Here is a 22,187-nt window from a genome sequence, read left to right as displayed (position 1 = left end):
TGGCCTTCAAAACTGTAATAGGTAGTGAGGAGTGAAGTCAAATATTTACGCCCTTAGAAAGCCTGAAGGCGGTGCTTGGTTTTCGGGGCCCCGTACGCGGCTAGGCTCCCAAAAAGTCCCACATATGTGGTATCCCCGTACTCAGGAGAAGCAGCAGAATTTATTTTGGGGTGTCATTTCACATATGCCCATGGCATGTGTGAGCAATATATCATTTAGTGACAACTTTGTGAAAAAAAAAAAAAAAAAAAAAAAGTTTGTAATTTTCCCGCAACTTGTGGCAAAATATAAAATATTCCATGAACTCAACATGCCTCTCAGCAAATAGCTTGGGGTGTCTACTTTCTAAAATGGGGTCATTTGTGGGGGTTTTGTGCCATCTTGGCATTTTATGGCCTTCAAAACTGTAATAGGTAGTGAGAAGTGAACTCAAAAATTTACGCCCTTAGAAAGCCTGAAGGCGGTGCTTGGTTTTCGGGGCCCCGTACGCGGCTAGGCTCCCAAAAAGTCCCACATATGTGGTATCCCCGTACTCAGGAGAAGCAGCAGAATTTATTTTGGGGTGTCATTTCACATACGCCCATAGCATGTGTGAGCAATATATCATTTAGTGACAACTTTGTGTAAAAAAAAAAAAAAAATTTTTTTTTTGTCATTATTCAATCGCTTGAGGCAAAAAAATAAAATATTCAATGGGCTCAACATGCCTCTTATCAATTTCCTTAGGGGGTCTACTTTCCAAAATGGGGTCATTTGGGGGGGTTTTGTACTGCCCTGCCATTTTAGCACCTCAAGAAATGAGATAGGCAGTCGTAAACTAAAAGCTGCGTAAATTCCAGAAAACGTACCTTAGTTTGTAGATGTGACAACTTTTGCGCAAACCAATAAATATACAATTATTGACTTTTTTTTTACCAAAGACATGTGGCTGAATACATTTTGGCCTAAATGTATGACTAAAATTGAGTTTATTGGATTTTTCTAATAACAAAAAGTAGAAAATATCATTTTTTTTCAAAATTTGCGGTCTTTTTACGTTTATATCGCAAAAAATAAAAATCGCAGAGGCAATCAAATACCATCAAAAGAAAGCTCTATTTGTGGGAAGAAAAGGACGCAAATTTTGTTTGGGTACAACATTGCATGACCGCGCAATTACCAGTTAAAGCAGCGCAGTGCCAAAGTGTAAAAAGACCTCTGGTCATTTACCAGCAAAATGGTCCGGTCTGAAAGTGGTTAAAGAAGAGCAATCAGCACCAGTACTTCTCTTTAAGGAAGGCTGTCCCTTAATAAAACCTCAACAGGTCTATGTCCGCCGTAAATGCTTCCTTTGTCCAGAACCAGCACTATCAAAGACCCTTTAGCCCACCCAGTCACCAGCCGTAACTCAGTGTAGGCTGAACATGAACACCTTTATTCAAGCACATGTTACAACAGATATACAACTCAGACACTCCCCCCCCAACCTTGGATTCAGGGTAAACTGTCCAATCAGAATAGACACACAAGTCAGGTGTATTCAAATTTCTCATTAGCAGGGAGAGCTGTTGGAGGAATTCGCTCCTACCAATCTCACAGCTAATCTACATATACATCCCATAATATCCAAGGCAAACAGACACAATAGAACAATGGAATACAACCCCACCCCAAACGATCACAGCAAAGAGTCCACAACAGCATGAGACAACACAAAATATATACATATATACAACATTCCAGTGTGGCTGTACAGTGTGACTAAATAGCACAGATCATAGTGAGGTTCTCAGTTACCCTGTGCCCCTAATGGACACAGGGTGATTTACACATAAGAGGGGCCAGGGGAGCTGGACACGGAGTCTCCAGAGCTCTCCAAGGTAAGCTGAGTTCCACAAACCCCCCACCAAAAGTGACTCCTGTCACACCGGCATCTTCCAATTACTGAAATGAGTTTAATTCACAGTTAAAACACATTGAGTAACTCTTACAATAGTCCCTCTGTGGGTGACAGGAACAAATGTGTGTTTTTGCACAGCTGGGTAGCTGAACAGGGAGGTATTAACACACATCATTGCATTCTGATAGCTGTATGCAGTTTATAATTGCAATATAGTTTATATAGTACATCAGTTTTGTTTATATTTTACAAATTGATTGTGATTGGGGGCATGGCCTCTATCCCAGAGATCCATTGTGTCCCCACGTAAGCCCCCCAAAAATAATGATTTTATAGTGATAGTTAAAAATATAAGTGTAAAAAAAAAAATTCATGACAAAGGATTCCCAGAGCTCTATGGGTCAGCTAAAAGGAGAGCAAACAGCACCAGTACTTCTCTTTTAGGCAGGCTGTCCCTTAATAAAACTGCAGAAGGGCCACGGCCAGTGACAGCCTGTCCATATAGGACGCACAGGTGCCACTCCCCCTATCCATGCGTCCGGCCCCCTGATCATACATGCAGGGCGTTGGACGCATGGATTCCAATGATGAGGGGGGTGGTGTTTTTTCTTTTCAAGTATGAGATTAGAGCCTAAGGCTCTAATAGGCTTTAAAAAACGGTGGGCTTGGATCGCAAAGGACTTCCTGGCCCCCCGGGGGGGGGGGGGGGGTGTTTGTTGCCTCCCCGGAAAAAAAATCTGTCTATGACATCTTACAATTACTGAAGTTAGTTTAATTCACAATTAAAAACTATAGAGTATCTCTTACAATAGTCTCTCTGTGGGTGACAGGAACAAATGTAGACATGTGCAGTTCGTACGTTTTTCGAATGTATCCGAATTTCCGAGTTAGAACAGAACCGAATTTAAACGAATCAGGAATAACGAAAAAAAATTCGGACCAAATTCTAATTCGAATCGTTTTTGAATCATTTTCGAATAAATTCGAGAATAGAATAGAAAATAAAGGAATAGAAAAAAAATATATTTTTTTCTATTCTATTCCTTTATTTTCTATTCTATTTTATTCTCTTTGGAAATTGGAAAACGATTCGAATTCGAAAAACTATTCAAAATTGACTCGAAAACATTTTTAATCAATCCGAATTCGAACCGATTCGATAACGAATAAACAAAGCAAATTTCGAAAACGAATTCAACTAATTTAACTATGAATCGAAAACTAAACGAAATTTTTTTTTTTCTCTTCTGCACACGTCGAAACAAATGTGTGGTTTTGGTGCAATGAGGGAAAAGTTGACAGTTCAGCTGAATTTCTATTCGCTCTTCAAACTCGGCAATAATCCATCGGCCGGCCACATCACAACGATTGAAATTCATCTTCTGCGTCGTGGTTTTGCCGGTCTTCTGTCTCTTTCAGCCGTCGTACCAGAAATTCTTTATCTTCGATTTGCTGAATAGACAAAGAAATATTGAAAATCACTAAACTGATAATCCGAAGACCACCGATGAGTTTGATAGATGATAGAAAGGCAGTAGTAACTAAAATAACCCCTCGTTACAACCAGTGGCGGCCCGTCTATAGGGGGCGCACAGGCGCCGCCCCCCCATCTATGCATCCGGACCCCCAATCTACATGCAGGGCACCGGACACATGGATTCCAATGGCGTGGGTGTTTTTATTTTATATTTAAAAGCATGTGACTAGAGCCAGAGGCTCTAATAGGCTTCAAAAAGAGGGTGGGCTCGGGGGCACAGAGCACTGCGCCCCGAGCCTACCCAGTTGTGTGACATTAGCGAATGAATATTCGCTATCCTCACACTGATCCTCCTCCCGGCCAGTCATGAGACCCATCACTCAATTGGCTAAAAGGAAAGGCGAGGAGGAGGAGACCCCTGCCCGGAAACCTATATTGGGTAAGTGCGGGGCTGGATGACGGGCCGACCTACCGTGTTACCCCGGGGGGGGGGGGGGGGGCGGGGGTGCCACTGGTTACAACCATGCACATCATGGATGTGCAGCCGACAAATCTGCATCAACTGTGTGATGTTATCATGTCCCTATGGGGCAAAATCTCTGAGGAACGTTTCTAAAAGCCTTGTTGTATCTATGCCACCAAGTCCAACCCGCTACTAGCAAGGGGGACCTAATAAAGGGGGTCCAACCCGCTACTAGAACGATGGACCTAATAAAGGGAGTCCAACCCCCTACTAGCAAGGTGGAACTAATAAAGGGGGTCCAACCCGCTACTAGCAAGGTGGACCTAATAAAGGGGGTCCAACCCGCTACTAGCAAGGTGGCTAATAAAGGGGGTCCAACCCACTACTAGCAAGGTGGACCTAATAAAGGGAGTCCAACCCGCTACTAGCAAGGTGGGCCTAATAAAGGGGGTCCAACCCCCTACTAGCAAGGTGGACCTAATAAAGAGGGTCCAACCCGCTACTAGCAAGGGGGACCTAATAAAGGGAGTCCAACCCCCTACTAGCAAGGTGGACCTAATAAAGGAGGTCCAACCCCCTACTAGCAAGGTGGACCTAATAAAGGGAGTCCAACCCCCTACTAGCAAGGGGGACCTAATAAAGGGAGTCCAACCCCCTACTAGCAAGGTGGACCTAATAAAGAGGGTCCAACCCGCTACTACCAAGGGGTACCTAATAAAGGGAGTCCAACCCCCTACTAGCAAGGTGGAACGAATAAAAGGGGTCCAACCCGCTACTAGCAAGGTGGACCTAATAAAGGGGGTCCAACCTGCTACTAGCAAGGTGGACCTAATAAAGGGAGTCCAACCCGCTACTAGCAAGGTGGACGTAATAAAGGGAGTCCAACCCCCTACTAGCAAGGTGGACCTAATAAAGAGGGTCCAACCCGCTACTAGCAAGGGGGACCTAATAAAGGGAGTCCAACCCCCTACTAGCAAGGTAGACCTAATAAAGGGAGTCCAACCCCCTACTAGCAAGGTGGACCTAATAAAGGGTGTCCAACCCGCTACTAGCAAGGTGGACCTAATAAAGGGGGTCCAACCCACTACTAGCAAGGTGGACCTAATAAAGGGGGGTCCAACCTGCTACTAGCAAGGTGGACCTAATGAAGGGAGTCCAACCCCCTACTAGCAAGGTGGACCTAATAAAGAGGGTCCAACCCGCTACTAGCAAGGGGTACCTAATAAAGGGAGTCCAACCCCCTACTAGCAAGGTGGACCTAATAAAGGGGGTCCAATCCGCTACTAGCAAGGTGGACCTAATGAAGGGAGTCCAACCCCCTACTAGCAAGGTGGACCTAATAAAGAGGGTCCAACCTGCTACTAGCAAGGTGGACCTAATAAAGGGAGTCAAACCCGCTACTAGCAAGGGGAACCTAATAAAGTGTCCGGTGATAATATATGGGCGCCATTAGACTGGCAGAAATAAAATCCATAGGAGCTATGAGAACCTCGCCTGTCTACAGACTTACATTGGACAAAAGATCCTTCAGCTGATCCACATCCTTCTCGTTCTGACGCACACGTGACGCAAGGGAAGTGAGCGTGAGGCTGCAAAACAGGAAGATTATTTGGGGCGAAAAGTATCAGAAATATTCACAGAAGAGTAATGCAGAAGCACAGAAACAAAACTGAGCGTCATCGGTATTAAATGACAGAAATGTCATATATTGCAGAATATTACCGATTTGTAGATGCGGTGGCTGCATTTGTTTTCTTTTTTTTTTTTGTTTTTTAGGTTTTATTTCCTTCATTAGACATGTGCACTGCCAAAAAAATTTTTTTTTTTTGTTTCATTTGTTTTTTTTTCTTTTTCGTTTTTTCGGGTCATTAGTTATGATCGATATTTGAAAATTCGAAAAAACAGGAAAATTAGAAAATCCAGAGATTCTAAAATTTGGAAATTCTAAAATTTTCAGAAATTAGAAAAATGCGAAAATCTACCCAACCTAACCTCCTCTTTTAACCTAAAACAATGGACACAAACCACCACTCACTCCAACGGCAACTCTCTCGACCTCGTATTGTCCCATCGCTGCACTCCCTGCAATCTCTCTAACACCCCCTTTCCGCTCTCTGATCACAACCTTATCCGTTTCTCACTCTCCTTGTCTCCTACATCCCATGCTGCCAACCTACAAACCACGACCCGCAGAAACCTTCGCAACCTCAACCCTTCCCTTCTTCACTCTGCTACTGATGGCCTTTATGACAAAACCGCACCCCTGTCCTGCCCAGACCTAACCACTTCTATCTACAACACCACGCTGTCATCCTCCCTAGACATACATGCTCCTCTTTCTACATGCAGAACCCGGACCCGTCTGCCACAACCCTGACAAACAGACGACACCAGAAGTCTCAAGAGACACAGCCGTGCTCTTCAGCGAGCGTGGCGTAAATCGAAATCCCTGCAAGACTTTACCCTCTACAAATCTGCCCTTCTCAAATACAACTCCTGTCTCCACACTGCTAAACAAACCTACTACCACACTCTCATCAAAACCCTCTCATCCAAACCTCGTCAACTCTTTTCTACCCTTAATTCCTTACTTCACCCTCCACTGCCCCCACCCACAAACTTGCTTACCGCTCATCAGATTGCCAACCATTTCAATAGCAAAATCGACACAATTTGCAAGGAGATATCCAACATTCAAATTCCTCCCCTACCCAACACATCGGGTCCAAAACCGCATTCAATACTCTCCTCCTTTTGCCCAGTTACCACAGATGAACTTGATAAACTCCTCTCCATGGCCAACCTCACCAGCTGTCCCTTGGACCCTGTCCCCTCTCAATTACTGCGACCACCTTCCCACTCTATCCTAAAATCTCTAACCCACATCTTCAACCTCTCCCTCTCCTCTGGCACCTTTCCTTCCCTGCTCAAACATGCACTTGTTATCCCCATACTCAAAAAACCCTCACTAGACCCCACCTGTTTAAATAACTTAAGACCCATCTCCCTGCTCCCATTTGCCTCCAAGCTCATCGAACTGGCATGTACTGGCCATCGGGACTACAGGGAGTTTCCCGGTGGGCCGATGGCTCAGTGGGCCAATTTCAGTGACAAAGTAATGGCTGCGTGGCTCGCCCTCAACTTCGCACAGTGATGTGAGAAAGATGAGAAAAATACAGAGGAGAATAAGTGAAATAATAAAAGAGGTTAGTGAGGACTCCTTATGTTATGCTACTTATGTTTTTTTTCACAATTGCGTATAGTTGTATATGCTGTTTTTGTGCTTGTTTGTAAAATTAAAGTGGGCCGGTCTGGATGAAGTCCATGGCCAAATTTTTGTCTCAGTCCAGCCCTGAGTCCCTACCTCACAGACAACAACCTTCTCGACTCCCTACAGTCCGGCTTCTGCCCAAAACATTCTACTGAAACTGCCCTACTAAAACTCCCCAATGACCTACTAACTGCTAAAACCAACGGGCACTACTCCATACTCATACTTTTAGACTTCTCTGCTGCCTTTGACACAGTTGACTACCTGCTCGTCAGCAAATTACGCTCCCTTGGCCTTCGCGATTCTGCTTTATCCTGGTTCTCCTCCTACCTATCTCAGCGCACTTTTCAACTCCATCTCCTCCACTACCCTTCCTCTTTTTGTTGGGGTACCCCAAGGCTCCGTCCTTGGGCATCTCCTATTCTCACTCTATAGCTCTTCCCTGGGCCAGTTACTAACCTCCCATGGCTTCCAATACCACCTCTATGCCAACGACACCCAGATCTATCTCTCCACTCCTCAACTCACCCCCTTGATCTCCTCACGGATCTCAAACTTACTGAATGACATATCAGTATGGATGTCACACCACTTCCTCAAACTCAATCTTTCCCCCCCTCTGTGACTTCACCATTAATATCAACAACACAACCATTAGTCCCTCCACACATGCCAGGGTCCTGGGTGTAATCCTTGACTCTGACCTCTCCTTCAGCCCCCATATCCAATCACTGGCTAAATCCTGCTGCCTTCACCTCCGGAACATCTCCAGAATTTGACCCTTCCTGACTAATGACTAGTGATGGCCGAACGGTTCGCCCGGCGGTCGTTTCGCGGCGAATTTCCGACTTTCGCCGTCCGCGGGTTCGAACGCCTTTTTCCGTCGTTCGCCCCGGCGGACTTACGTGTTTAATGTATACAAGAACTTTAACCTTTCGTGACACGTTTATCATGTGTTACAGGACAACCAATTGAGACATGACAGCTCATGGACACTTGGACATTCCCCCTAACCTATAAATACACCCGATCCGGTGGCCATTTTACATTCTTTCTTCTGTCACTGTAGGGAAAGGATCCTGTGTGGAGTAGGGACAGAGAAAACGCTAGCTATTTGGTACACAAAAGTTCTTTTCAGGACTGGTATAGGTGTTAGGTCAGCAGCCTGAGTTTCTTTTGTCAGTTTAGATAAAGGGACAGAGCGCTGTATGCTGCTATTTTAGGGACAGCTCAGCCAGATTAGTCTTTCTTCATCATCATCATCATCATCATCATTAGCTGTTACTATCAGGTCCACAAAAGAGCTGTTCCAGCTAATCGTTCCAGCCTACTCTTTTTTGCCAATTTGTATAGGGACAGGCAGGAAGCAGTGTGTCAGGCAGTGAGGATAATTTTAAAGACTTGCTGTTACTATTAGTTCCACAAAGGTTCTTTTCAGGACTGGTATCAGTGGTACGGTAATAGGCTTGTACACGTATAATATTCTTTCTTCCAAATATAGAAAGAATATTATACTTGACTGCTGCCCTTCTGCTGCAGTCTGCTAATCATTCACAACTCACTTGTTCCACAAAAGTTCTTATAAGGACTGGTAACTTGGTCTGTCTAGGGTGCTACGGTACATAGGCTTGGGTGCGGTACAGTCTGCTGTTCTGTAAGGACCGCTATCGGTCCACAATAGATAGGGTTGCCGTGCACTACTGCTGACCGCTGCCCTATACTGCAGCAGTCCTTCAGCGGTATAGGGACTGACGCACAGTCTGCTAAACACTAATACACAACCTGCTTGGTCCACAAAAGTTCTTATAAGGACTGGTAACTTGGTATAGGGTGCTACGGTACATAGGCCTGAGTGCGTTACAGTCTGCTGTTCTGTAAGGACCGCTATCGGTCCACAATACATAGGGTTGACGTGCACTACTGCTGACCGCTGCCCTATACTGCAGCAGTCCTTCAGCGGTATAGGGACTGACGCACAGTCTGCTAAACACTAACACACAACCTGCTTGGTCCACAAAAGTTCTTATAAGGACTGGTAACTTGGTATAGGGTGCTACGGTACATAGGCCTGAGTGCAGTACAGTCTGCTGTTCTGTAAGGACTGCTATCGGTCCACAATACATAGGGTTGCCGTGCACTACTGCTGACCGCTGCCCTATACTGCAGCAGTCCTTCAGCGGTATAGGGACTGACGCACAGTCTGCTAAACACTAATACACAACCTGCTTGGTCCACAAAAGTTCTTATAAGGACTGGTAACTTGGTATAGGGTGCTACGGTACATAGGCCTGAGTGCGTTACAGTCTGCTGTTCTGTAAGGACCGCTATCGGTCCACAATACATAGGGTTGCCGTGCACTACTGCTGACCGCTGCCCTATACTGCAGCAGTCCTTCATTGGTATAGGGACTGACGTACAGTCTGCTAATCACTAACACACAACCTGCTTGGTCCACAAAAGTTCTTATAAGGACTGGTAACTTGGTATAGGGTGCTACGGTACATAGGCCTGAGTGCGTTACAGTCTGCTGTTCTGTAAGGACCGCTATCGGTCCACAATAGATAGGGTTGCCGTGCACTACTGCTGACCGCTGCCCTATACTGCAGCAGTCCTTCAGCGGTATAGGGACTGACGCACAGTCTGCTAAACACTAATACACAACCTGCTTGGTCCACAAAAGTTCTTATAAGGACTGGTAACTTGGTATAGGGTGCTACGGTACATAGGCCTGAGTGCGTTACAGTCTGCTGTTCTGTAAGGACCGCTATCGGTCCACAATACATAGGGTTGACGTGCACTACTGCTGACCGCTGCCCTATACTGCAGCAGTCCTTCATTGGTATAGGGACTGACGTACAGTCTGCTAATCACTAACACACAACCTGCTTGGTCCACAAAAGTTCTTATAAGGACTGGTAACTTGGTATAGGGTGCTACGGTACATAGGCCTGAGTGCAGTACAGTCTGCTGTTCTGTAAGGACTGCTATCGGTCCACAATACATAGGGTTGCCGTGCACTACTGCTGACCGCTGCCCTATACTGCAGCAGTCCTTCAGCGGTATAGGGACTGACGCACAGTCTGCTAAACACTAATACACAACCTGCTTGGTCCACAAAAGTTCTTATAAGGACTGGTAACTTGGTATAGGGTGCTACGGTACATAGGCCTGAGTGCGTTACAGTCTGCTGTTCTGTAAGGACCGCTATCGGTCCACAATACATAGGGTTGCCGTGCACTACTGCTGACCGCTGCCCTATACTGCAGCAGTCCTTCAGCGGTATAGGGACTGACGTACAGTCTGCTAATCACTAACACACAACCTGCTTGGTCCACAAAAGTTCTTATAAGGACTGGTAACTTGGTATAGGGTGCTACGGTACATAGGCCTGAGTGCGTTACAGTCTGCTGTTCTGTAAGGACCGCTATCGGTCCACAATACATAGGGTTGCCGTGCACTACTGCTGACCGCTGCCCTATACTGCAGCAGTCCTTCATTGGTATAGGGACTGACGTACAGTCTGCTAATCACTAACACACAACCTGCTTGGTCCACAAAAGTTCTTATAAGGACTGGTAACTTGGTATAGGGTGCTACGGTACATAGGCCTGAGTGCGTTACAGTCTGCTGTTCTGTAAGGACCGCTATCGGTCCACAATACATAGGGTTGCCGTGCACTACTGCTGACCGCTGCCCTATACTGCAGCAGTCCTTCATTGGTATAGGGACTGACGTACAGTCTGCTAATCACTAACACACAACCTGCTTGGTCCACAAAAGTTCTTATAAGGACTGGTAACTTGGTATAGGGTGCTACGGTACATAGGCCTGAGTGCGTTACAGTCTGCTGTTCTGTAAGGACCGCTATCGGTCCACAATAGATAGGGTTGCCGTGCACTACTGCTGACCGCTGCCCTATACTGCAGCAGTCCTTCAGCGGTATAGGGACTGACGCACAGTCTGCTAAACACTAATACACAACCTGCTTGGTCCACAAAAGTTCTTATAAGGACTGGTAACTTGGTATAGGGTGCTACGGTACATAGGCCTGAGTGCGTTACAGTCTGCTGTTCTGTAAGGACCGCTATCGGTCCACAATACATAGGGTTGACGTGCACTACTGCTGACCGCTGCCCTATACTGCAGCAGTCCTTCAGCGGTATAGGGACTGACGCACAGTCTGCTAAACACTAACACACAACCTGCTTGGTCCACAAAAGTTCTTATAAGGACTGGTAACTTGGTATAGGGTGCTACGGTACATAGGCCTGAGTGCAGTACAGTCTGCTGTTCTGTAAGGACTGCTATCGGTCCACAATACATAGGGTTGCCGTGCACTACTGCTGACCGCTGCCCTATACTGCAGCAGTCCTTCAGCGGTATAGGGACTGACGCACAGTCTGCTAAACACTAATACACAACCTGCTTGGTCCACAAAAGTTCTTATAAGGACTGGTAACTTGGTATAGGGTGCTACGGTACATAGGCCTGAGTGCGTTACAGTCTGCTGTTCTGTAAGGACCGCTATCGGTCCACAATACATAGGGTTGCCGTGCACTACTGCTGACCGCTGCCCTATACTGCAGCAGTCCTTCATTGGTATAGGGACTGACGTACAGTCTGCTAATCACTAACACACAACCTGCTTGGTCCACAAAAGTTCTTATAAGGACTGGTAACTTGGTATAGGGTGCTACGGTACATAGGCCTGAGTGCGTTACAGTCTGCTGTTCTGTAAGGACCGCTATCGGTCCACAATACATAGGGTTGCCGTGCACTACTGCTGACCGCTGCCCTATACTGCAGCAGTCCTTCATTGGTATAGGGACTGACGTACAGTCTGCTAATCACTAACACACAACCTGCTTGGTCCACAAAAGTTCTTATAAGGACTGGTAACTTGGTATAGGGTGCTACGGTACATAGGCCTGAGTGCGTTACAGTCTGCTGTTCTGTAAGGACCGCTATCGGTCCACAATACATAGGGTTGCCGTGCACTACTGCTGACCGCTGCCCTATACTGCAGCAGTCCTTCATTGGTATAGGGACTGACGTACAGTCTGCTAATCACTAACACACAACCTGCTTGGTCCACAAAAGTTCTTATAAGGACTGGTAACTTGGTATAGGGTGCTACGGTACATAGGCCTGAGTGCGTTACAGTCTGCTGTTCTGTAAGGACCGCTATCGGTCCACAATAGATAGGGTTGCCGTGCACTACTGCTGACCGCTGCCCTATACTGCAGCAGTCCTTCAGCGGTATAGGGACTGACGCACAGTCTGCTAAACACTAATACACAACCTGCTTGGTCCACAAAAGTTCTTATAAGGACTGGTAACTTGGTATAGGGTGCTACGGTACATAGGCCTGAGTGCGTTACAGTCTGCTGTTCTGTAAGGACCGCTATCGGTCCACAATACATAGGGTTGACGTGCACTACTGCTGACCGCTGCCCTATACTGCAGCAGTCCTTCAGCGGTATAGGGACTGACGCACAGTCTGCTAAACACTAACACACAACCTGCTTGGTCCACAAAAGTTCTTATAAGGACTGGTAACTTGGTATAGGGTGCTACGGTACATAGGCCTGAGTGCAGTACAGTCTGCTGTTCTGTAAGGACTGCTATCGGTCCACAATACATAGGGTTGCCGTGCACTACTGCTGACCGCTGCCCTATACTGCAGCAGTCCTTCAGCGGTATAGGGACTGACGCACAGTCTGCTAAACACTAATACACAACCTGCTTGGTCCACAAAAGTTCTTATAAGGACTGGTAACTTGGTATAGGGTGCTACGGTACATAGGCCTGAGTGCGTTACAGTCTGCTGTTCTGTAAGGACCGCTATCGGTCCACAATACATAGGGTTGCCGTGCACTACTGCTGACCGCTGCCCTATACTGCAGCAGTCCTTCATTGGTATAGGGACTGACGTACAGTCTGCTAATCACTAACACACAACCTGCTTGGTCCACAAAAGTTCTTATAAGGACTGGTAACTTGGTATAGGGTGCTACGGTACATAGGCCTGAGTGCGTTACAGTCTGCTGTTCTGTAAGGACCGCTATCGGTCCACAATACATAGGGTTGCCGTGCACTACTGCTGACCGCTGCCCTATACTGCAGCAGTCCTTCATTGGTATAGGGACTGACGTACAGTCTGCTAATCACTAACACACAACCTGCTTGGTCCACAAAAGTTCTTATAAGGACTGGTAACTTGGTATAGGGTGCTACGGTACATAGGCCTGAGTGCGTTACAGTCTGCTGTTCTGTAAGGACCGCTATCGGTCCACAATACATAGGGTTGCCGTGCACTACTGCTGACCGCTGCCCTATACTGCAGCAGTCCTTCATTGGTATAGGGACTGACGTACAGTCTGCTAATCACTAACACACAACCTGCTTGGTCCACAAAAGTTCTTATAAGGACTGGTAACTTGGTATAGGGTGCTACGGTACATAGGCCTGAGTGCGTTACAGTCTGCTGTTCTGTAAGGACCGCTATCGGTCCACAATACATAGGGTTGCCGTGCACTACTGCTGACCGCTGCCCTATACTGCAGCAGTCCTTCATTGGTATAGGGACTGACGTACAGTCTGCTAATCACTAACACACAACCTGCTTGGTCCACAAAAGTTCTTATAAGGACTGGTAACTTGGTATAGGGTGCTACGGTACATAGGCCTGAGTGCGTTACAGTCTGCTGTTCTGTAAGGACCGCTATCGGTCCACAATACATAGGGTTGCCGTGCACTACTGCTGACCGCTGCCCTATACTGCAGCAGTCCTTCATTGGTATAGGGACTGACGTACAGTCTGCTAATCACTAACACACAACCTGCTTGGTCCACAAAAGTTCTTATAAGGACTGGTAACTTGGTATAGGGTGCTACGGTACATAGGCCTGAGTGCGTTACAGTCTGCTGTTCTGTAAGGACCGCTATCGGTCCACAATACATAGGGTTGCCGTGCACTACTGCTGACCGCTGCCCTATACTGCAGCAGTCCTTCATTGGTATAGGGACTGACGTACAGTCTGCTAATCACTAACACACAACCTGCTTGGTCCACAAAAGTTCTTATAAGGACTGGTAACTTGGTATAGGGTGCTACGGTACATAGGCCTGAGTGCGTTACAGTCTGCTGTTCTGTAAGGACCGCTATCGGTCCACAATACATAGGGTTGCCGTGCACTACTGCTGACCGCTGCCCTATACTGCAGCAGTCCTTCAGCGGTATAGGGACTGACGCACAGTCTGCTAAACACTAACACACAACCTGCTTGGTCCACAAAAGTTCTTATAAGGACTGGTAACTTGGTATAGGGTGCTACGGTACATAGGCCTGAGTGCGTTACAGTCTGCTGTTCTGTAAGGACCGCTATCGGTCCACAATACATAGGGTTGCCGTGCACTACTGCTGACCGCTGCCCTATACTGCAGCAGTCCTTCATTGGTATAGGGACTGACGTACAGTCTGCTAATCACTAACACACAACCTGCTTGGTCCACAAAAGTTTTTATAAGGACTGGTAACTTGGTATAGGGTGCTACGGTACATAGGCCTGAGTGCAGTACAGTCTGCTGTTCTGTAAGGACCGCTATCGGTCCACAATACATAGGGTTGACGTGCACTACTGCTGACCGCTGCCCTATACTGCAGCAGTCCTTCATTGGTATAGGGACTGACGTACAGTCTGCTAATCACTAACACACAACCTGCTTGGTCCACAAAAGTTTTTATAAGGACTGGTAACTTGGTATAGGGTGCTACGGTACATAGGCCTGAGTGCAGTACAGTCTGCTGTTCTGTAAGGACCGCTATCGGTCCACAATACATAGGGTTGACGTGCACTACTGCTGACCGCTGCCCTATACTGCAGCAGTCCTTCATTGGTATAGGGACTGACGTACAGTCTGCTAATCACTAACACACAACCTGCTTGGTCCACAAAAGTTCTTATAAGGACTGGTAACTTGGTATAGGGTGCTACGGTACATAGGCCTGAGTGCGTTACAGTCTGCTGTTCTGTAAGGACCGCTATCGGTCCACAATACATAGGGTTGCCGTGCACTACTGCTGACCGCTGCCCTATACTGCAGCAGTCCTTCAGCGGTATAGGGACTGACGCACAGTCTGCTAAACACTAACACACAACCTGCTTGGTCCACAAAAGTTCTTATAAGGACTGGTAACTTGGTATAGGGTGCTACGGTACATAGGCCTGAGTGCGTTACAGTCTGCTGTTCTGTAAGGACCGCTATCGGTCCACAATACATAGGGTTGCCGTGCACTACTGCTGACCGCTGCCCTATACTGCAGCAGTCCTTCATTGGTATAGGGACTGACGTACAGTCTGCTAATCACTAACACACAACCTGCTTGGTCCACAAAAGTTTTTATAAGGACTGGTAACTTGGTATAGGGTGCTACGGTACATAGGCCTGAGTGCAGTACAGTCTGCTGTTCTGTAAGGACCGCTATCGGTCCACAATACATAGGGTTGACGTGCACTACTGCTGACCGCTGCCCTATACTGCAGCAGTCCTTCATTGGTATAGGGACTGACGTACAGTCTGCTAATCACTAACACACAACCTGCTTGGTCCACAAAAGTTTTTATAAGGACTGGTAACTTGGTATAGGGTGCTACGGTACATAGGCCTGAGTGCAGTACAGTCTGCTGTTCTGTAAGGACCGCTATCGGTCCACAATACATAGGGTTGACGTGCACTACTGCTGACCGCTGCCCTATACTGCAGCAGTCCTTCATTGGTATAGGGACTGACGTACAGTCTGCTAATCACTAACACACAACCTGCTTGGTCCACAAAAGTTCTTATAAGGACTGGTAACTTGGTATAGGGTGCTACGGTACATAGGCCTGAGTGCGTTACAGTCTGCTGTTCTGTAAGGACCGCTATCGGTCCACAATACATAGGGTTGCCGTGCACTACTGCTGACCGCTGCCCTATACTGCAGCAGTCCTTCATTGGTATAGGGACTGACGTACAGTCTGCTAATCACTAACACACAACCTGCTTGGTCCACAAAAGTTTTTATAAGGACTGGTAACTTGGTATAGGGTGCTACGGTACATAGGCCTGAGTGCAGTACAGTCTGCTGTTCTGTAAGGACCGCTATCGGTCCACAATACATAGGGTTGACGTGCACTACTGCTGACCGCTGCCCTATACTGCAGCAGTCCTTCATTGGTATAGGGACTGACGTACAGTCTGCTAATCACTAACACACAACCTGCTTGGTCCACAAAAGTTTTTATAAGGACTGGTAACTTGGTATAGGGTGCTACGGTACATAGGCCTGAGTGCAGTACAGTCTGCTGTTCTGTAAGGACCGCTATCGGTCCACAATACATAGGGTTGACGTGCACTACTGCTGACCGCTGCCCTATACTGCAGCAGTCCTTCATTGGTATAGGGACTGACGTACAGTCTGCTAATCACTAACACACAACCTGCTTGGTCCACAAAAGTTCTTATAAGGACTGGTAACTTGGTATAGGGTGCTACGGTACATAGGCCTGAGTGCAGTACAGTCTGCTGTTCTGTAAGGACCGCTATCGGTCCACAATACATAGGGTTGACGTGCACTACTGCTGACCGCTGCCCTATACTGCAGCAGTCCTTCAGCGGTATAGGGACTAAGAGTTTTGTCACAGGGTGATTTAAAAAATGACAGGCAGAGGAAGAGGCAGGCCCTTCCGCAGGGGTGGTAGGGGTAGGGCAGGAGCAACAGCCTTGAGCCAAAGTGGGAAGTTGCAGAAGGTGCGTTCAATTACTTTAAAGGACGCACCAGACTTGGTTGAGTGGCTCACTCAGCCTTATTCTTCTGCACCCTCCTCATCCTCTCGATCTGCACCCTCTTCTTCACTCTCTGCTATGTGCACCCCCAAAGACACTACCACCAACAACACCACCACCACCACATACCTTCCGCTTGAGTGCAAATGGGGGCCTTCATGCTCCAGTGTTTTAATAGGGACCCCCGTATAAAAAGCATGAGGGTCAAGGACCAGTACTGGGTGGCAACGTACTTAGATCCCCGGTACAAACACAAAATGGCGGAAATGTTACCGCCGTCGCAGAGGGCTGTCAGAATGCAGCACTTCCAGGCCTTGCTTCGAGAAATGCTGCATTCTGCTTTTGCGTGCGCTGGCAGAGGAGCAATTCCCACTCCCAGAGAAGGATTTGCGGGTACCAATCCAACAGCGCCTGCAAGAAGAGGCCGGTTTGAAGATGTGTTGGTGACTTCGGATATGAGGTCATTCTTTCAGCCGACCCATCGACAGGTGTCATCCGGATCCAGCATCAGGGAACGCCTAGACCGTCAGGTGTCCGACTACATTGGGTTAACGGCCGATGTGGACGCTCTGAGGAGTGATGAACCCCTAGACTACTGGGTGGGCAGGCTTGACCTCTGGCCAGAGCTTGCCCAATTTGCAATCGAACTGTTGGCTTGCCCCTCATCCAGTGTCCTGTCCGAAAGGACGTTCAGCGCAGCAGGGGGGATTGTGACCGATAAGCGTACTCGCCTAGCTCACGACAGTGTTAACTACCTCACATTTCTAAAAATGAATGAGGCATGGATCTCGGAGGAATTCAACACATGTGATCAGTAGACCATGTATATGTCTATAAACAATTTTTGGAATCAAGCACACAGACCTTCTTAATTCATTTGGCTCACTTCCCTGACCCAAAAAAGCACACCGTACTATATGCCCCTACCCTCCTCTTTGAAGAGGTTGAGCGGTGTCATATTTCTACTGGGGCTGCTTATTATGAGGGGTTCCCACCATCCCTGTGCTGTGCTGACTTCCTCCTGGGTGTTCTTATTATGAGGGGCTCCCACCATCCCTGTGCTGTGCTGACTTCCTCCTGGGGGTTCTTATTATGAGGGGCTCCCACCATCCCTGTGCTGTGCTGACTTCCTCCTGGGGGTTCTTATTATGAGGGGATCACACCATCCCTGTGCTGTGCTGACTTCCTCCTGGGGCTGCTTACGGTGCTGCTGTCAGCGCTGTATGTCACGGAGCTGCTGTCAGCGCTGTATGTCACGGAGCTGCTGTCAGCGCTGTATGTCACGGAGCTGCTGTCAGCGCTGTATGTCACGGAGCTGCTGTCAGCGCTGTATGTCACGGAGCTGCTGTCAGCGCTGTATGTCACGGAGCTGCTGTCAGCGCTGTATGTCACGGAGCTGCTGTCAGCGCTGTATGTCACGGAGCTGCTGTCAGCGCTGTATGTCACGGTGCTGCTGTCAGCGCTGTATGTCACGGAGCTGCTGTCAGCGCTGTATGTCACGGAGCTGCTGTCAGTGCTGTATGTCACGGAGCTGCTGTCAGCGCTGTATGTCACGGAGCTGCTGTCAGCGCTGTATGTCACGGAGCTGCTGTCAGCGCTGTATGTCACGGTGCTGCTGTCAGCGCTGTATGTCACGGAGCTGCTGTCAGCGCTGTATGTCACGGAGCTGCTGTCAGTGCTGTATGTCACGGAGCTGCTGTCAGCGCTGTATGTCACGGAGCTGCTGTCAGCGCTGTATGTCACGGAGCTGCTGTCAGCGCTGTATGTCACGGTGCTGCTGTCAGCGCTGTATGTCACGGAGCTGCTGTCAGCGCTGTATGTCACGGAGCTGCTGTCAGCGCTGTATGTCACGGAGCTGCTGTCAGCGCTGTATGTCACGGAGCTGCTGTCAGCGCTGTATGTCACGGAGCTGCTGTCAGCGCTGTATGTCACGGTGCTGATGTCAGTGCTCTGTATTACGGTGCTGCTGTCAGTGCTCTGTATCTCCTGCACCCTCTTGTTTGCCTACCCTGGTCCCTGACCTTCCCTCTCCTCCATTGCCTTCATTAGCTCCATAGTCCTGAATTGTCAGAACAATTTCCCAAATAAAAAAAAAATGCTTGTAGTTATCGATCCCAAATTCACCTCATACATGTATTATGCTATTGTCCAGGTGGTGGGACTGCGTGCTACCCCCTAATAATTACCCCGTGGCCGCAAATTCGACCTAAAGGTTTGCGAAATTCGCCTCCCATTGAAGTCAATGGAGCCCGCGGCGAACGGTCGTTTTCGCGAACGTTTGTGCCCGTTCGCGTTTCGCGTTCGCGAAACGTCCCGTCGGAAGTTCGTCCATCACTACTAATGACACCACAAAGCAACTCGTTCACTCCTTGATTATTTCCCACTTGACCACGGCAACTCTCTCCTTAATGGCCGACCCTTAAGCAGACTATCCCCCCTTCAGTCTATTATGAATTCTGCTGCTAGACTAATACACCTCACTAACCGATCTATGACTGCTGCTCCTCTCTGCCAATCCCTTCACTGGCTTCCCCTACCCCACCATGTAAAATTCAAATGCTAACCATAACATACAAGGCCATCCACAACATTGCCATCTACATCACCAACCTCATCTGCAGATATCGCCCAAATCGTCCCCTCCGCTCCTCCCAGGACCTCCTGCTCTCTAGCTACCTTGTTACCTCCTCCCATGCTCGTCTTCAAGACTTCTCCAGAGCCTCTCCCATTCTCTGGAACTCCCTGCCCCGGTATATCCGATCAGCCCCTACCCTATCCACCTTTAGGAGATCCCTGAAAACTCATTTATTCAGGGAAGTCTATCCCACACCCACCTAACAACTATCCCCGAGCCACCCCCATCAAATCATTCTCTGCAGCTATTACCTTTTGTACCATCGCCCCCTCCCTTTAGAATGCAAGCTCTATGAGCAGGGCCCCCCTGTATCTTTTGTATTGAACTGTACTGTAATTTTGTTGTCCCCCCTATACATAGTAAAGCACTGCGTAAACTGTTGGCGCTATATAAATCGTGTATAATAATAATATAATAATAATAAATAGTAACATAGTTACTTTTGTATCTTTTCTGTTTTATTCATCTGCAGATCAAAGGAATGAACATTAGACATGTGCAATTCATTTCGTTCCAAATTCGTTTTTTACCAAATTTTGACAAATTCGTTGATTTGAATTAATGAAAACCCGTTTGATGAATTTTTCCAAATATTCGTAAAAATTCGAAAATTCGTAAATGTGAAAATTCATAATTTCATAAATTCAAAAAATTTATAAATTCGTAAATTCGAAAAATTCATAATTTCATAAATTTTAAAATTCGAAAATTCATAAATTCGAAAATAAAAAAATAAGAAAGAAAATCTGAAAATAAGAAAGAAAATCCCAAATTTCGAAAAATTCTAAAGAATAACTAACTAATAATAACTAACTATTAAGTTATAGGTATTGGAATTTCCTTTCAAATTTGGCTGAATGTAACGAATACTAATTTATCCAAAGTTACGAATTATCTGAAATAACGAATGTCATATCTAAACGAATGGAACATAATGAATTCATAATAATAAATAACAATAATAATAAAAACCTTTTATTATTATTTATTATTACTTTGTTCCGTTCCATTTGTGTAGATTCGGCATTCGTCATTTCGGATAATTTGTAACTTTGGATAGATTCGTTTTTGTTACGTTCACTAACAGCCAAATTTAAATTCCAAAACTTATAATTTAATAGTTAGTTATTATTAGTTAGTTAGTTCTGTATAATTTAGTTTTCGGATTTTCTTTCTTATTTTCAAATTTACGAATTTATGAATTTTTGAATTTCCGAAATTATGAATTAACAAATTTTCAAAAATTACGAATTTACGAATTGCAATCATGCGCACGTGTTTAACTGACCAGCAAAAAAGTTATTTTTTTGTTCCTTTGTTTAACCTCTTATTAACCCTTAGCAGCCCATAGATGAGTGTTTTTTTTTTTCGTGTTCAACCAGAGGGTTGAATTTTTTTAAAAAAAAAGTCCAGATCCCCCCATCCATACATTCAACACATCACAGGTCCCAGGATGCTGTGGGGCCATTCATAATGCGGCACGAGGCTTACGCATGTACAGTGGAACCTTGGTTAACGAGTAACGTGGTTAACAAGCGTTTTGAAAGAAGGGCAACTTTTTTTTTTAATTCTGACTCGGTTTGCGAGTGTTGTCTCGCGAAACGAGCAGAATTCAAGCTTATGTGGCCAGAGGTGCGGGGACGACGGTGAAACTCGGAACGGTTCTGCTCCGTTCAGAGCCGTTTGGAAACACTCGGAAGAACTCCGAAACACTCCGTTCCCGAGTGTTTCCGAGCCCTTCCGATGCTTTCCAAATTCAGCCGAGCTGTCCCCGAGTATTTCCGGTGCCCCCACCTCTGGCCACATGCAGTATTGCATGCAATAGTAGTCAATGCGGAACAAATTATCTTCGTTTCCATTGACTTTTATGGGGAAACTCGCTTTAATATGCAAGTGTTTTGGATTGGGCACGTGGTATAGCACCGACAGGAGACCCCAGAAGAGGAGGATTCGGGCTGCTCTGTGCAAAATCATTACAGCAGATAGGTAAAACATGTTTGTTATTTAAAAATTGCTATGGTCCATAGGGGGTTAAGAGAGAGGAATTGGTTAAATCTTGTAACTTACCAAAGTACAAAGAGTAGGGTGTAGGCGCTGGTCTCTGATGTGGCATATCCCAACATGGTCAGGACTGTAGGGGGCAGCGCTGAGCGAGTGCTGTTCTTTACGGCCTCCCAGGGTGTGGTGTATTCAGCAAACGGGCCACAGGAGTGAGATGGACGGACACTGTCAGTGTTTTATAACAGCAACGAGTTAGAAAAGTTCAACAATTAAAATACCATTGACAACAATCAGTTCCCACACTTCGCATGGCTTTCAGGTCTGGCTCTGTCATTAGGCACAGTAGGCTTTCCCCTACAGATTACACAGGAAAAGGGGCAATTTACCCTGGCGGTGAGCGGACTCACCACTGTGCTGATGGCGGGGCAGGGGGGATCCTGGCTACCAGTAGAGTCAGCTCTTTAATTTGGCAAATTAGGCAGCTGTGAGGCCCCTGTGAGCCACGAGGCCTTAGGCAACCGCCTAATTTGCCTAATTAGAGAGCTGCCTCTGCCCTGGCATAGGTATTGGTTACATAGGTTTTTGTGAAAAAATGTGTTCTCCCAGATCCATCTAGCAAAACGGATGCACACA

General features: G+C 46.8%; 1 protein-coding gene across 2 annotated transcripts in view; it reads right to left on the bottom strand.

Annotated features, from left to right (window-relative positions):
* Positions 1–1,393: 1,393 nt before the first annotated feature.
* The window catches only part of TMC8 (transmembrane channel like 8), a 58,593-nt gene continuing 37,799 nt past the window's right edge, over positions 1,394–22,187 (bottom strand). For both annotated transcript variants that reach the window (XM_077458645.1, XM_077458646.1), the window contains exons 14-16: positions 21,621–21,779; positions 5,330–5,408; positions 1,394–3,331 (exon numbers count right to left, since the gene is read on the bottom strand). In XM_077458645.1, the coding sequence (XP_077314771.1) occupies positions 3,239–3,331; positions 5,330–5,408; positions 21,621–21,779 (331 nt within the window). In that variant the 3' untranslated portion in view covers positions 1,394–3,238. The remainder of the gene's footprint in view (positions 3,332–5,329; positions 5,409–21,620; positions 21,780–22,187) is intronic.

Source organism: Lithobates pipiens, unplaced genomic scaffold, assembly GCF_037356315.1.
Source record: "Lithobates pipiens isolate NorthernLeopardFrog02 unplaced genomic scaffold, aLitPip1_a1.2 Scaffold_28, whole genome shotgun sequence".
NCBI classification, from domain to species: Eukaryota; Metazoa; Chordata; class Amphibia; order Anura; family Ranidae; genus Lithobates; species Lithobates pipiens.
Note: the sequence above shows the minus strand (reverse complement) of the source record. Positions and strands in the feature narration are given on the sequence as shown.